General features: G+C 41.0%; 2 protein-coding genes across 2 annotated transcripts; one reads left to right on the top strand and one right to left on the bottom strand.

The window, feature by feature from the left end:
* Window positions 1–316: 316 nt before the first annotated feature.
* Window positions 317–10,312, top strand: LOC115689682 (lipase-like PAD4). Its single transcript, XM_030615821.2, has 4 exons — window positions 317–481; window positions 621–957; window positions 8,176–8,883; window positions 9,006–10,312. Exons 1-4 carry the CDS (start codon window positions 462–464, stop codon window positions 9,780–9,782), a joined length of 1,842 nt encoding a protein of 613 aa, XP_030471681.2. The 5' UTR covers window positions 317–461; the 3' UTR covers window positions 9,783–10,312.
* A 290-nt stretch (window positions 10,313–10,602) lies between these two features.
* LOC115689683 (amino-acid permease BAT1 homolog) lies at window positions 10,603–13,930 on the bottom strand. Its single transcript, XM_030615823.2, has 7 exons — window positions 13,701–13,930; window positions 13,409–13,591; window positions 12,632–12,751; window positions 12,330–12,521; window positions 11,898–12,203; window positions 11,315–11,497; window positions 10,603–11,212 (listed from the first exon to the last, which is right to left on the bottom strand). The coding sequence occupies exons 1-7, from the start codon at window positions 13,809–13,811 to the stop codon at window positions 10,721–10,723; spliced, it is 1,587 nt and encodes a 528-aa protein (XP_030471683.1). The 5' UTR covers window positions 13,812–13,930; the 3' UTR covers window positions 10,603–10,720.
* Between the last annotated feature and the right edge of the window lie 452 nt (window positions 13,931–14,382).

The raw sequence follows: 14,382 nt of genomic DNA on the forward strand, positions 1-14,382 counted from the left end.
TCACAAAAAAAAATTATGATAAATATGTCATGGTGGACATATTTTAAAGTTTTTGGTAACTTTCTTCCTAAAATTTTTAAAATGTCAATTTTTAGATAAATAAACGAAGCCATTAATCATTAAAAAATAAATGGAAAGGGACAGCGCACGGCAGACAAGACGGGTCGATTTATCCGAAGAGAGTCCCCCACCACTTAAAAGCAACGTGCTCCGTCCCGTTCTCCATCTTTCTCTGTGTGTGGTGTCTTTTTGTCTGCGAGTCCTCTTCTTCTTTGGCTCTGCAAATCAACGTCCCATCTTCAGCAGAGATCCAACTCGCTGGCCTGGCATATGGCCTCAAGTCTTCGGCGGGTCTCCACTCAACGACTTGACCCTCTTCACATGGCCGCCATCATCGGACGATAAATTCAGGGTTTGATATCCATCTCACTTCCCCCTTCAACGAGCAGAAACGGTGAACCATGGACACCGAAGCTTCATCGTAACACACCTCTTCTCTCTTCTCCTGCTCACCTCAATTTCCCATCATTTCCATGTTTCCAGCTACGTTCCTTCCTTAACTTCTGCTTTGTTGTTGTTGTTGTTCTTTTCCCTTTTTTTTCCTTGGTCGTTTCGGCAAGGTTCGAGACCAGCGAGATGTTGGGGACTTTCCTGGCTTCGACCCCGCTGCTGAAGGAGGCGTGGAGGCTGTGCGGCACCGCGAACGCGATGGGGTGCGGTGCCTTCGCGGCGGAGCAAGTCGGGGGCGTGGGGTACGTGGCATTCTCGGGCGTCCAAGAGATGCCGGTGCTCGGTTGGGATCCGAACTACGGCATGCTGGTGCCGCTGGATGTAGCAGGCCGCGGGCTGTTCGCGCCGTTGAAATGCCGTTACGACGACGAGGAGCCGGTCATGGTCCACTCTGGAATGCTTCACCTCTTCCTTCAGTATCATTCGCGCCCCGATTTTCAAAGCCAGGTTAGCAATTTCTATTTCCTATCATCAGTGTTATCGACTCTTCTGGAAAAGTTGAATTTTACATCACTGCCAAGGGTGCTTCTTCAGTTTTGATAGACTTATCAAACTGGGTGGTAAATCCATTTATAATGGGCCGACTTATTATATGGGTTAGTCGTATTTAGTAAATGGGTTATTAATAAATTAAAATATAAAATAGGTGTTAAACGGATCATAAATAGATTTACAACTTTCTTAAATATAACCCACCGCTACGACTCTCTCTCGCTCTCATTGATCTTTGCTCACTCCCTCAACACCCTCACCTCAGTTTAGATATCAACACCCTCATCTCAGTTTAGATACGAGTTTTTCTAAATTAAGTTAAATATGAAAGTGTTTTAGTAATATGAGTTTGGTTGAATATGAATCGCTAGTGTGCATTGCATGGAAATTAGTCTATTTGGATCGAACCATTTTCAACTCAAGCCGATCCACCCATTTGATGAGTCTAAGTTTTGATCATAAATTTCTCGGATTATCTAAAGCTTTGGTAAGACTGATTACACCTGTGGGTAATTTCTTTATATTATGAGTTGTAAACTTGCATATATTTTAGCTTATTTGCACTTATAACTAATAATTTTTTACCTTTATATAAGGTGATTAGTCTATAAAGTTTATAACCTGAGAATGCTAATAACACTTGGGCTATGTTTGGTTCCCTGGACTTTTTTTGTTAGATAAAGGTCATATAGGATAATGAAACAATTTGTAATATCCTAAACAATATTTGATAGATGTTTGAATATAACTTGGATATAACACGAATTCTTCACTCTTCCCCTCCACCTTTGCACCATTATCATCAACTCGATGTCATTGTTGCCTTCCGCTACCACTTGTCAAGCTACCATTGACATCGCCTCACCTCGCCGTGCTTTCCCCAATTGTCATTGCATCCCCTATTGTTGCATAGTTACCAACCCGTGACGCCTTGTCGGTCACCATCTCTGTCTCGTTTAGATCCTTGACATTGTGACCCTTGCGGCCTTGCAGTCGCCTCAGATAATGCGTGATTGAGTGAAAGACTACGAAAAAGGTGGAAATCTTTTTCTCGCATGTGAAGTGTATATACAATAGAGAGGAGGCACAAGCTGTGAATGAGAAGGAACGATGAATAAATGCTCCACCATTACACTAGAATTGGGCGAAGGTGGAGATGTTGATTGTGAAACTCCAATTGGGGAACAATGATTGGTTGGCGGATGATTACGATTGGCGATGCTTTGCGCGGTGGTCGGAGGCGACGACAATTAGTTGTTGCAGTGGTGGCCCTAGCACGGTGGCCGGCGTATATCATAGACATGAGAAATCTTATCCACAATTATCTCACTTCACATACGAGAGTTTTTAATCAGAGTTATATCCATTTTTTATCCGGCGTTATCCTATCTTACATAGCAACCAAACACTAGATATGATAAACTGGTAGGGGCGTGCAGAGGAACCGGGAACTGCCCGAAACCATACCGGATTGGCCCAGAATTGGTGGTTCCTAGGGGTGAGCAGTTCCAGGTTTCATGTAGAACTTGAAACCTACTTTCGGGTATAGGTTCCTCATTTTTTGAACCTAGAACCTACTCGTCGAAACTTGAAACCTAAAATCTACCCTATCATAAGTTCCAAAGTAGGTTCCAAGGTTTAACATGTTCTTTTTTTATTTATTTCATTTTTAGTTAAACAAAACGAAGATGAACGCAATAATACTGAATAAGCTTGTCATTCGCCAAAGAGAATACAAAAGATTAGTTTTCCTGGCATTATGATTCAAATAAATATAATTAAAATTAGAAGTTATTGCGTGAATCGATACTACGGGTGAGCGATTCCATGTTCCGTATAGATTTCACCCATGATAATACGTTCCTCATTTTTTGGAATTTGAAACCTACCTTATCACAGGTTCGAGGGTCGGTTCCAAGGTCTACCCACATTCCACCTACATTATTAAATGAACAATTGCAGAGAATCATCACCTTTAATAACCACCACTTACTGCCATGATCTACTAACCACAACTTATATTTAGACACAAAAAAAATATGAAAACATTAACTAGTTATAAAATGAAAGTTCGGACTAGTAGTTTCAGATTATACACTCATCATATAATGCCATGAACCATTGCAGGATCACGCGAAGACATAGACCAAGTTAAAACACAAAAGACTTGTTTAGGTTTTACGTTTCACCTACCTAGAATCTGGAGCTTACCCATTGAAATAGGTTCCTCAATTTTTGGAACCTGGAACCTGGAACCTACAGGTTCTCACATGTTAGGTTCTCAGGTTCCTGGTTCTACCCTGGAACCATGCTCACCCCTAGTGGTTCCCTTGCGGACCGGTCCAATTCCCGATTCCAATTTACTAAAATCAGTGAATATCGGTCTGGTTCTTGGTTCTAGGCGTAGAACCATCAACCCGCCCACCCTGATTGGACCAGTGTTGTATATATATAAACATATAATTTTTAAGAAAAATTTCCAATAAAAAAAAGAAAACATTTTAAGAAAAATAAAAACCCTAAAATCTCTAATTCGAAGCTCAACGCCCATTAACTAATTGCTCGTCTCGTCTCACTCTCACTTTTTTTGAGTTGTCTCTCTACCTCTCACTTATGGTCTTGACTCTCAAGCTCAACGTCCATTGACTCACTGCCTTGACTCTCAACTCCCATCAACTCATGGTCGTGCCTCTGATCATTCATCGCCTCCCTCTCCTCTCTCACTCTTGGTCGCCTCCATTTGCGTGAAGCTTGGTGAGACCGGATCTATGGACCCATCAGGGAATTGGACCGGACTGGCAATCCAGTTCTCCGGTCTAGTTTTCAGGTGGATTCATGAAACTAACGGGCGGTTCTCGATTCCATGGTGGGAACCACCCAGCCAAACCATGCTCACCTCTCTATCCTGGTCATCGAACATAACCTTACCGATTACCCTGTAGTATAATAAAATAGATCAATCCATCATAAATGACAGAAACGATTCTTAGTAATTGTCCTCAATAATTGAATTCTTCTTCTAGGTTCCTTATAAATCATCCTCATGTATCGTAATTCTCCCACGAACAATCTTACAATCAGTAATTTTTATGGACTGTTTGTAAGTTACTATCGTTCTAAGAATAGATTGATCCAATAGCAAATTAAGCCAGATAGTGATTAAAAGAATGCAATGCAATGCATCCATTTAAAAATGACTAAGAAGTCTTATCTTCTCGCGATCGTCCCGAGGGCAGATCAATCCAAACACAACGAATATAATGGCCAATACCAGACAATTCGCTAGACGTTGAATCTCGCTATTTTGCACTGTAGCTCAGTGCTATTCATGATTAATTTGCCGCCCACTATGTAGTGGAACAGTGATTGCCTACCTATCTTCTTCCTCGGGTTAACAAATTATAAGCGAAGTGGTCCCGGTTGCATATATTACTAGGTCCCCTTGTCTCAGCAAATTTATTATAATGGTACACTTGATAATCACCTAACTTGCTTTTAAATATGTCTCAAGTTATTCATTGACTTAGACCTCTGAAGGCAAGACGTTGTGTGGACCAGGGTTCACGGACTGAGCGCAATCAAATTATCGAATTTTGCGGAGTTCACGTGCAATGTGAAAATCGCATTAATTAAATTATGTAATTGATCTGGTCCATGTAGACTCGAGTGTCGATAAGATTTTCCTCCTATAGCCGACGATTCAATGAAAGGGTGATTTCTTAGCGATTCAGGAAATGCGACATCCTGTATCGCGTCAGTGGAGATAATAAGAGGGACTTTGAGACGGATTCCCAGACAGGGACGGGACTGAACTGAAAGCACCTTTTTCTCATCTCGTTCCTGGACAAACCCGCCCGACCTTTTCGACTAGAGACTATCGGATGTAGACTTGACTTTTAGTTGAGACGCAAAGGGTCAAGATTGCAAATAGGGTTTCGATCTGTTTCTGAGCTATCTTCCTTTCCACATGAAAAGTCCATTTTCCAGGAATTATACTGTGAATACATCACCAGTTGCATGCGCTCTTTCAATGTAATCACTTCAAACATGCATCATGACTTGTAAATTTTCCGCAAACTAAAACAAGTTTTCTCGGTTAACCACCTCGAGGCCCCAAGAGATCGATTGAGTGGACGAATTTTTCAATATCGTGGATTGAATTTTGCTTACTTGTGATGATGTTCTGCTTGACATGTTTGAATCTTCGTGCCTCTCCCTGTGTGCCAAAGAACTTCTATATTTTTGCTAACATTGACCTTAATGTTCATCACTTTTGATTAATTTTTTTATGGTTAAAAGATGCAGCTTACAGTCTTGCTCAAGATAGTGTCTTCCATTTTCTCAGTTAATAACTAAAATCTGCCAAACAGATCTGTCTGACCTGATTAATGGATGTGGATATCACTAATATAGCAATATTAAAATCCAAACAGGACGTTATTAAATTACATAGAAGATATGTCACGCATGAGAAGTCTAATGAGTGACCAATCCGTAAGTAACGTGTGCAAACTTATACAAGTAATCTATTTTTATTTTATCATAATAAGAAAATGTCATTCGAACATAATTTATAATTCCCACATCCACATGCAATTTTTATAAATTAATCGATCCTATTGATGAAATGTCTCCTTTCACGTGTAATGGTAGAACTTTTTGTACGAAATCCTATTCCGTCTTTAAAATAGGGGATAGATATCAATGTCATATAGTTCTCAAATATTCGTGTTGTGGCTTCGACTGCTAGATTATATTGGAGGCATACAAGATGTCGAGTTGTTTTCATGACGAGTTGTCCATCTTCATAGGTCCACGAAACACAACCAGGCAACTTTACCGAATGGGTTCATTAGACATGATTTTAGTTCTACGGGTCAATGAAGCATCGCTATTTCTAGCCAGGAAATTACCCCACCCGCACTTCTTTCGGGCTTTGTCTTCGACTCATTATAGGGCAAATGGGGTCCTCCTACTTTATTCACATGTGAGATTCATCATATTCAACTATTCAATTTGACTTGAGGATTCATGTATCCGATCCACCCAATAACTTTTTCTTGATTTAAGTGGCTACTTTAAAGCTTAGTGCGCAATTAGTGCTAAGTACTTTATCTATTGTTGATCCATCAGATGATGAGTTTGAAAAAAAAAAAAGTTTAGTGGGTGCCGTCCCATTGCCAAATTTTCCACAGATTAGCAAATGGACAGATAAGGAAAACGCAACATGTTATATTTTAATCCCCATTAGGTTAGTGGTTGTTTGTATATATATGGGTTTCTAGGTAGATTGTCAAAATGGGTCAAAGATCAATTTCTTAACCCATATTTAATAAAGTGAGTTGTTGTATGAGTTAGTTATTCAGTAAATGGGTCATAAATAATTTTATAATGGTAAAACCCAAATTAATATAGGTGTTAAATGAGTTTTCAACTTACTTAAACCCAACTTACCTATATGATTTTCTCCTCATTTTGTCTCACCCTCATTCGATGCCAGCTCACTCTACGCTTTCACCTTAGTTTGTGTATGTGTTTTTTTTTAGATTGTGTTAAATATGGATGTGTTTTAACAATATGGATAGGGTTGAGTATAATTTGGGTAAGAATCGGGTCGGGTATTGGTTACTAGATTTGTATTGCATGAAAATGAGTCAAAACAGGTTAAATGGGTCAATTTGGGTCGGATCATTTTCAATTCGACCCACTCGTTTGACGGGTCTAATTCTAGGCAATAAGTAAACTAAAAAAAGCAACTCGCATTATTTATTGATCTTATTTATTGTAAATTGCTGCATCATCTATCTCTAGCTGATGTCTGCAATATTACATACATAATAATACTTGTAGGCATTATACCCTAGTCATTAGAATATTCAAATTTTTCAAGGCTTGGACGGGCGGAGGTGGGCTGGGCAAGCTCAAGAAGAGAATTGCTTACTCAGACCCGCCATTTTTTCCTTGAGCCCATCCACGTTGATCTGGCATGGGCAGGTTTAACGACCTGTTAGGTCTACGATAACTTACAGGTCCGGTCCAAATTTGGAAATTCAGTAGATCGAAGATTTTTCTTTGGAGTTAGTATATAAAATATGATCCTCCACAACAAATCCAATTGTGATTGTTCAGGAGATAGTCTTCTGTGCATAAATGGTATTGTTCTCATAGATTATCTTGGTGCATACGTTGTTGAAATGAGCGTGTGAGTTATGTTAGGAATAAATCTCACTGAAGAATCGTGTGTTGTAGAGTAATTGATATATCTTAGTTACGCTATAACTCGTTAGCTTAAGCTTTGAGCGAAAGTGGATTCAACTAAATATGTTGACGAGTTTGAATGTGGGAGGGTATCGAATTTTTGTTTCGAGCTCTTAACAAATGATATCAAAGCCCATGATGGCCTACTCCCAATATGTCATTGCTATTTGGTGATCTCAAGTAAGGAATCTCGTGACCATCACAGTTTCTGAGCAGCATTCATGGTTCAGCCTAGGAAGAGACCTAGGGTGAAAGTGAGCGTTGTAGTGTAGCAACGCGATCTCAATGGGAGCCTTCATGGCAGTTTGGTCTAGCGAAAGGGACTTGGTATAAAGATGGGCATTGTGGAGTAGCAACACGCTCCTGATGACAGCTTTTATGGTTCGGTCCGGAGAAAAATACTAGGGATGAAGGTGGGCATTATTATTGTTACGGTTCTCACAAGGGAACGCGGAGATTCAAGTCAAGAGATGTGTTAGAATAAGTCTTACATTAGAGAATCGGTATAATGCGGAGTAGTTAATATATAGTTGGCTCATAACTTATTTAATTAAACTTTTGAATGAAAATATATTCAATTGGTTATATCGACGGGCTCGGGCTCTCCCTTGTTGCGCGCTACCCACATACACTATACACATGGATGCATTCAATACACGTGTTAAACGTATTTGCACCCTTATCATCATTTGCTGAACATGTTAGTGTTGTTCAACTTGTTTAATAACTAGTTCCATATGGTTAGCACTTGCAGCACGAGAGATGATTTTCTACTAGATCTATTGGTGTAACTCTTCTAATTTGACATGATCTGTGCAAGTTGAATTTTTCCAAAGAAGCTTTTGAAGCGTTGTAATCGAGATTTTTTCAGGAAGTGTTTAACTAGATTTCAGGAAATCTTATACATGCATGCAGATTCATAGCTTGGTGGCTGAAACCAAGTCAATAGTGATCACCGGCCACTCCATAGGAGGATCAATTGCCTTCCTCACAGCTCTTCGGCTCCTCACCTACCTCATATCCATCTTCCCACCCATCTCGGTCTTCTGCATTGGTTTCGGCTCTCCTTTCCTCGGCAATGAGTCTCTTTCCCAAGCCATCCTCCGCGAAAGATGGGGCGGCAGCTTCTGCAACGTTGTGTCGACCCGCGATATCATGCCGAGGTTATCTCTCCACCAATCACTTGTTCCGACTCCCCAGTGGCAGGCCATCATAAGATTCTGGTACACGTCTATGATGTCTATGAATTTCGCTAACCTCCAATTAACTGAAGAAGACAAAGCCCGGTTATTTTCCTCCGTTGCGGCCGACATGGAGTGCCTGGCACAGGCAGTGGAAGGCTCGGGAGGGAGGTTGTTTTGGCCGTTTGGGAATTACTTGTTTTGTTCAGATGAGGGCGCCATTTGTTTGGACAACGCTGTATCAGTGAGAAAGATGATGCATCTGATGCTAAGGACAGGCTCTCCAAATTGTATCATTGAGGAGCACCTTAAGTATGGGTGGTATGTTGAAAGACTGAGTCTTCAGTCCTTGAAGAGAAGCTTCTTGGAAGGAGATCTCTCTGAATCAAGCTATGAAGCAAGTCTTTCGATGGCTTTGAACTCCTTGGGGACTTATCGACAGGTAGGAGCACAACATCCTAGATCGTCGAGTGATTGCAATCAGTAAATGTATCTACCTAGGCTTTTTATTCCCGGGTGCAATTCCTCGAGTTTAAAAAAGTTCTTTGATCCTTTACTTTGCAGGTATCGATTGCACCTATGGCAAAAGATTGCTTGAAGATGGCAAGGCGAATGGGGCGTGCGCCGAACCTAAACGCCGCCGACTTAGCCATTAGGCTATCCAAAATCACTCCTTATAGGGCGGAGATAGAGTGGTATAAAGCTTGTTGCGATAAATCCGAAGAGCAAAGAGGATACTATGATTCATTCAAGCAAAGGGGGGCCTCAAAGAGAGAGTTCAAGATAAACATGAATCGGTACAAGCTTGGGGCCTTTTGGGACAAGGTCATACACTTGATGGACGGGAAAGAACTCCCACACGATTTGCACAGAAGGTCCAAATGGGTAAACGCGGCGCAGTCCTACATGCTTCTTGTGGAGCCATTGGATATCGCGGAGTATTATCGTTCAGGGATGCACCTTAAGAAAGGCCACTACATAAGCAATGGAAGAGAGAGGAGGTACGAAATTTTCGATCGCTGGTGGACTGAGAGAGTTGTTACCGAGAAACTGAGCAATAGGAGGACCAGGTATGCAGGCTTGACCCAAGACACTCGCTTTTGGGCAAGGGTGGAGGAAGCAAAGGAGTGGCTGGACAACATTAAGCGTCAGAGTGACCCTAGAAACCTGGCTTTTCTTTGGGATGGACTCATTAAGTTTGAAACTTATGCAATGAACCTGGTTGAAGGAAGAGAGGTGTCAGCTGATGTTGTGGCTAAGAATTCGAGCTTTAGTCTGTGGTTAAAAGAATGGAGAGCATTGAAAACACAGATTATCCCCCAATCGATGCCTCTTGTTTAGGTCGATAACGCATGCCACTGACTTTTATTAATTTAACATTAACCGGACGTGAGTCGAGATGTAAGGCACATGAGATTGGGACACATCAAAAGGGATAGAGAGATGTACAATTGATGTGGTGTCGAGCTCCCTCTGGGCGATAAGCGGCCTTCCCCTTCGGATCTGGAAGCTCGGCCTCCATGGCCATGGGGGAGCCACCGCCTCGAGATCTAGAGGATCGACACCTCCATGGCCACAGGATTTGGTGCCAAGGCTGAGATCTCGGTAAACATATGTTGCGATCTAATGTGAAGCCAACAAATGGGACTTGCGGGAGACAGAAAATTTAGATCTGAGATAGAGGATCGGCACCCTTAAAGTTGCACAGCCAACAATAAACTTCTCATTTCTCAGTTTGTGTCAGTATTAGTTCCATAGCTTCCCATGTCCAACAAGGATTGAATTTGGATCCCGCATATGTTTCTTTGACTTTGTACACCACTCGACTGGGGATTAATTCGTCAATCTAGTGTTATATTACAGTAGAGCAAGATTTCCTGTGGTGACGGGGACTGAGGTGGGTTATAATTTTGTCAAGCCCTGGCAGACAACAATCTTTTATGTGCGGATTATCATGCTGACAATAAAACTTGATATGATGCACCAGGGATGATATTCTGCAGTTACATCGCCTCTCAAGCTTTCTCACCGATCGACCAAAGATGCATGAGGGACTGCTCAGTGATGTTAAGACAGGAGATCTATTCTGTGCTTTGAACAAATTTGAGCTTTCATGCTTTTTTTGGAATGTAAACAAAGTGGTTATGCCTTGCACTAGAAGTAATCAAGTACGAATGCTCATGACATATGCCTGTGGCAGAACACGATGGATTTGTTTTCAAATCATTCTAAGGGCAACCAATTGCCTATACTGAAACATTGGATACAAGAGCATCGTATCATACCTTTCCGTTCTGTGCATCGATGTTCCTAACAGGTCCCTTAAACCATCTCCGGGCATCAAACACCCACCAAAGCATTATCAGACCTAAACCCATACCTAAAGCAACTGGCGCATAGTTGAATGTGTTCCAACTAATGGGATACAGAGTCGGTAGAAGAAACACCGAGCAGGTATAACATATCCACAGAAACGCTATCAAACAGATTGGTCTACTTGCCTTTCCCAAGTAAAACGGTCCGGGTTTGAAATTCTTCTCTTCCATGACCATCCTTGCGAATATCGGGACTGCATATCCTCCGACCCATCCTATTGTGCATATGGAAGTTATGGCAGTGAAGACTACATTCACTTTCAATATTGGAATTCCAAGTAGAACACAGATGGCTGCGCAGAGCCACACTGCATTAGATGGGACTTTGTGCTTTGGATGCACTTTTCGCCATATCGATGAAAATGGGATGCCCTTGTCTCTTGACAATGCATATACCTGAAGAGAGCCGTGGTGCACGGGTTATGTATTGATGGACAGAGAACCCGAAACTTTTCGGATGGTGAAGCATAACAAAGGAAAAGAGGAATAGATACTGACCACTCTTGCTGCACTGGTAGTGATGGAAAGCCCGCCGAAAAAGAATGAACCCCATATAATGAATAGCAAGATGATCGCACCAGTAGCACTGTGATACCTCCCATGGAATGCATCATAGAGTATTTGAGCTGGAACAAACACACCCGCCGTCTCATTGGTCGTATCATATAGATAGTTAAAGTCCTGAAAGTTTCAGAATGCACAAGATAGTATAATACAGCAGAAACAGTTTTAAAAGCAACTCAAAGCGATCGATGTAACAGCAATGTCCAGAAGAGAGGGAGAAAAAGCATATGTGCATTCTTCAGCCTGCTCTTTGTACAAATTTAGACATGCAACGTTACTGACTTTAATATTGGTAAAAGGCAGTTGAATGGAGTTCTGTGGTGATGTGAGATGTGGCTTAACAACAAAAAGTCCACCCAATTTCCCGATTTAATGTTGGACTAAAAAATTCATGAGAGGTAAAATTGCGTGTTCTGTCTTTGGAAGCTGCAAATTTTTTCCTCATTCAAATTGCTACTTCATTACTTCCAACAAAGCAATATTTTCACTTAATAAGTAGATATGAAGAGCTCCTTACCTGAATGCTAAAAGTAAGAGCCAATATATAGGCCCAACCAAACACTGAAATGATCCCTATACTGGTAAGAATCGCAATGGGACCGTTCTTGTCAGCGCCTTTAGTTTCTTCAGTTAGATGCGCAGCTGCATCATACCCGTAAAGTGAATACTGACTGACGAGAAAAGCCAGAATTACTGCATAAGGTTTGCTTGATATCCCAGTTGTATCAGTAGCCATTTCGAAATGGCTGAACACAAAAGATGCAGACTGTGTAGTCAGTGCTACGAGCGGAAGCATTATAACTATGACGATCCCGCCGATTAACTAAAGGAAAAGGAAACAGAGTTTCGATTAGTAATTGAAATCATCTCAAAGGTCACTTATTTTGGTCCACACAGACTATTGATATGTTAAGTTTTTGATACAGAATGCCCGAGTTTTAGAATATACCTGCCACCATATTGAGATTATGTCGATGAACGCAATTACTTCAAGCGCGAATGTGTTGAGGAATGCCCATATGAAAGTAAGACCCATGTACATGCATAAGAACAACCACTTCGGTGCAAGGTAGCCGCCATCTTTGTTTGTGCCAGTGCACAATAATATGATGCTCTGAAGGGTTTGTGATCCTGCATATGCCTTCCGGAACCACTTGTGGGATCAATTCACTGCACGAAGCTTTGATAGATACTTCGAAGAAGTAATGCAACAGGAAACAGAACAATAAGCAAACACACTACGGAATCTACCTGAGTACCGATGCCAGCAATGAGGCCAATGGCTTCAAGCCAAGCGCAACACCATGAAGCAAATGGACCCCACTTGGGTCCGGCGAGATGGGCAGCCCAAAAATAAAGGGAGCCGGTCGTCTGTTCAAAGTCCACAAAGATAAGATCATTAGATATCTTGGAAAGGCATGAACTTCTTTTCGAAAGAAACCCTCCAAATAGCATAAGTAAAACCTATATAGAGGAAAATGAAGCATTTAGTGCTTCGGAGTATTTTGTTCCCAACTTCCTTTAAATTCTGTTGGAAAACAGAACAGCAACTAAGTTTCGACAAAATGGTTTTACATGCACCATTTTCCCTTCTCGAAAGTGTTCTTGTTAGTTCTGCTAGCTTCTCTTTAGACAGAAGTACAAAGAATCTCCTTAAGGTTAAAAATTTGCCAAACATTTCGGCCAAGCAAAGAGCTTTGCAGTTCGGAATTACCCCAGCATAACTTCCTGTATCCTTTCTGTTTGTTTATAAATTCATGTAAGATGTTATGACTAGAGGAGTCTACTTAAGACCCAAAACAGGTTCCTTCTTTTACACAAGGTAAATCATGATGCTCAGATAAACAATCTTTTTGGTTAAGACCTTCATAACTTTTTGACCTTTCAAACAAGCTCTTAAGTGTCAAAGGTACTAAATGCACAAACAAACTCTCCCAAGTCATCACGAAGAATTCAAAGATAATACTAAAATTGACAAACAAAGACGGCATAAAAAATAAAAAGGAGAACAAGTAACGAGGAACAAACCGGGAAAGAAGAGCAGATCTCAGCCATTGCAATCCCTACAAACCAAGTGAAGAACGAAACCACAACCCATCCCCAAACCAAGCTTGCAGGTCCTGCATACAAAAGGCTTGATCCATACAGGGGAGTGATCCCAGTGAAGAGTGTCATCGTCGAAAATGATATTGCAAGAGTCTTGAACAAAGTCTGCCACCAAAAAATATATGAAAACAAATTACAAATATTTTTTGAGAAAAGCAACTTTTTATACAATTGAATGGAAAAAGAGGGGAAATATGCTAAAATTTGAAGTTACCATCTCTCTTCTGAGCTCTTGCTTGTAGCCCAGTTCATTCAACCGCTTCTCTCCAGTATCCATTTCTGCGAATTGGGTGTTGCCCTCTGCTTCTTCGTTGTTGAGCCCCATGTCGGATCAAAAGATTTGTCACCTTGTTCTTGTGTTCAAGATGATCTTCAAATTTGTCAAAAACCAAATTTGCAGAGAAACCAAGAGCGGAGAGAGAGGAAGAGAGAGAGAAGGGGGGAAGCATTGACTCATGGAGATTCTCCAGAATATATAGACATGGACCATCATGTTCTGGTGATGTATTTACCGTCATCTACAATTCCAAAATCGAAATTAAAGAAAAGGGTGGTGTTATTATATATTTAATCTTTTTTCAATGTTTGACTTGCGGCTAGTTGGTTGCATCAATTCTAAGACTGAGAGTAAGGGGTCAAACTAAATCAAGCTCACATTATTCAACCGCAAAGAAATATCCAACCTTTTACAATTGAAGATTGTTATTCACACATGTTGTTTGTGTATGTAAAGCCGTAGGTTGATTGGAAACACAGCCAATGTGAAGAGCTTCATTTTAAGCATGGCCGCATACTTTTCTTCTTCTTTTCCAGTTCTGGTTTGAAATAGTCTAGTTCAGATTGGATACACGAAGCCCGGTTGTTCTTGACCATCAAATTAAGTTGACAATTCAGCT

This window comes from Syzygium oleosum, unplaced genomic scaffold, assembly GCF_021117445.2.
Source record: "Syzygium oleosum isolate NSW1041296 unplaced genomic scaffold, Sole_v2.1 Sole_v2.06, whole genome shotgun sequence".
Taxonomy (NCBI): Eukaryota; Viridiplantae; Streptophyta; class Magnoliopsida; order Myrtales; family Myrtaceae; genus Syzygium; species Syzygium oleosum.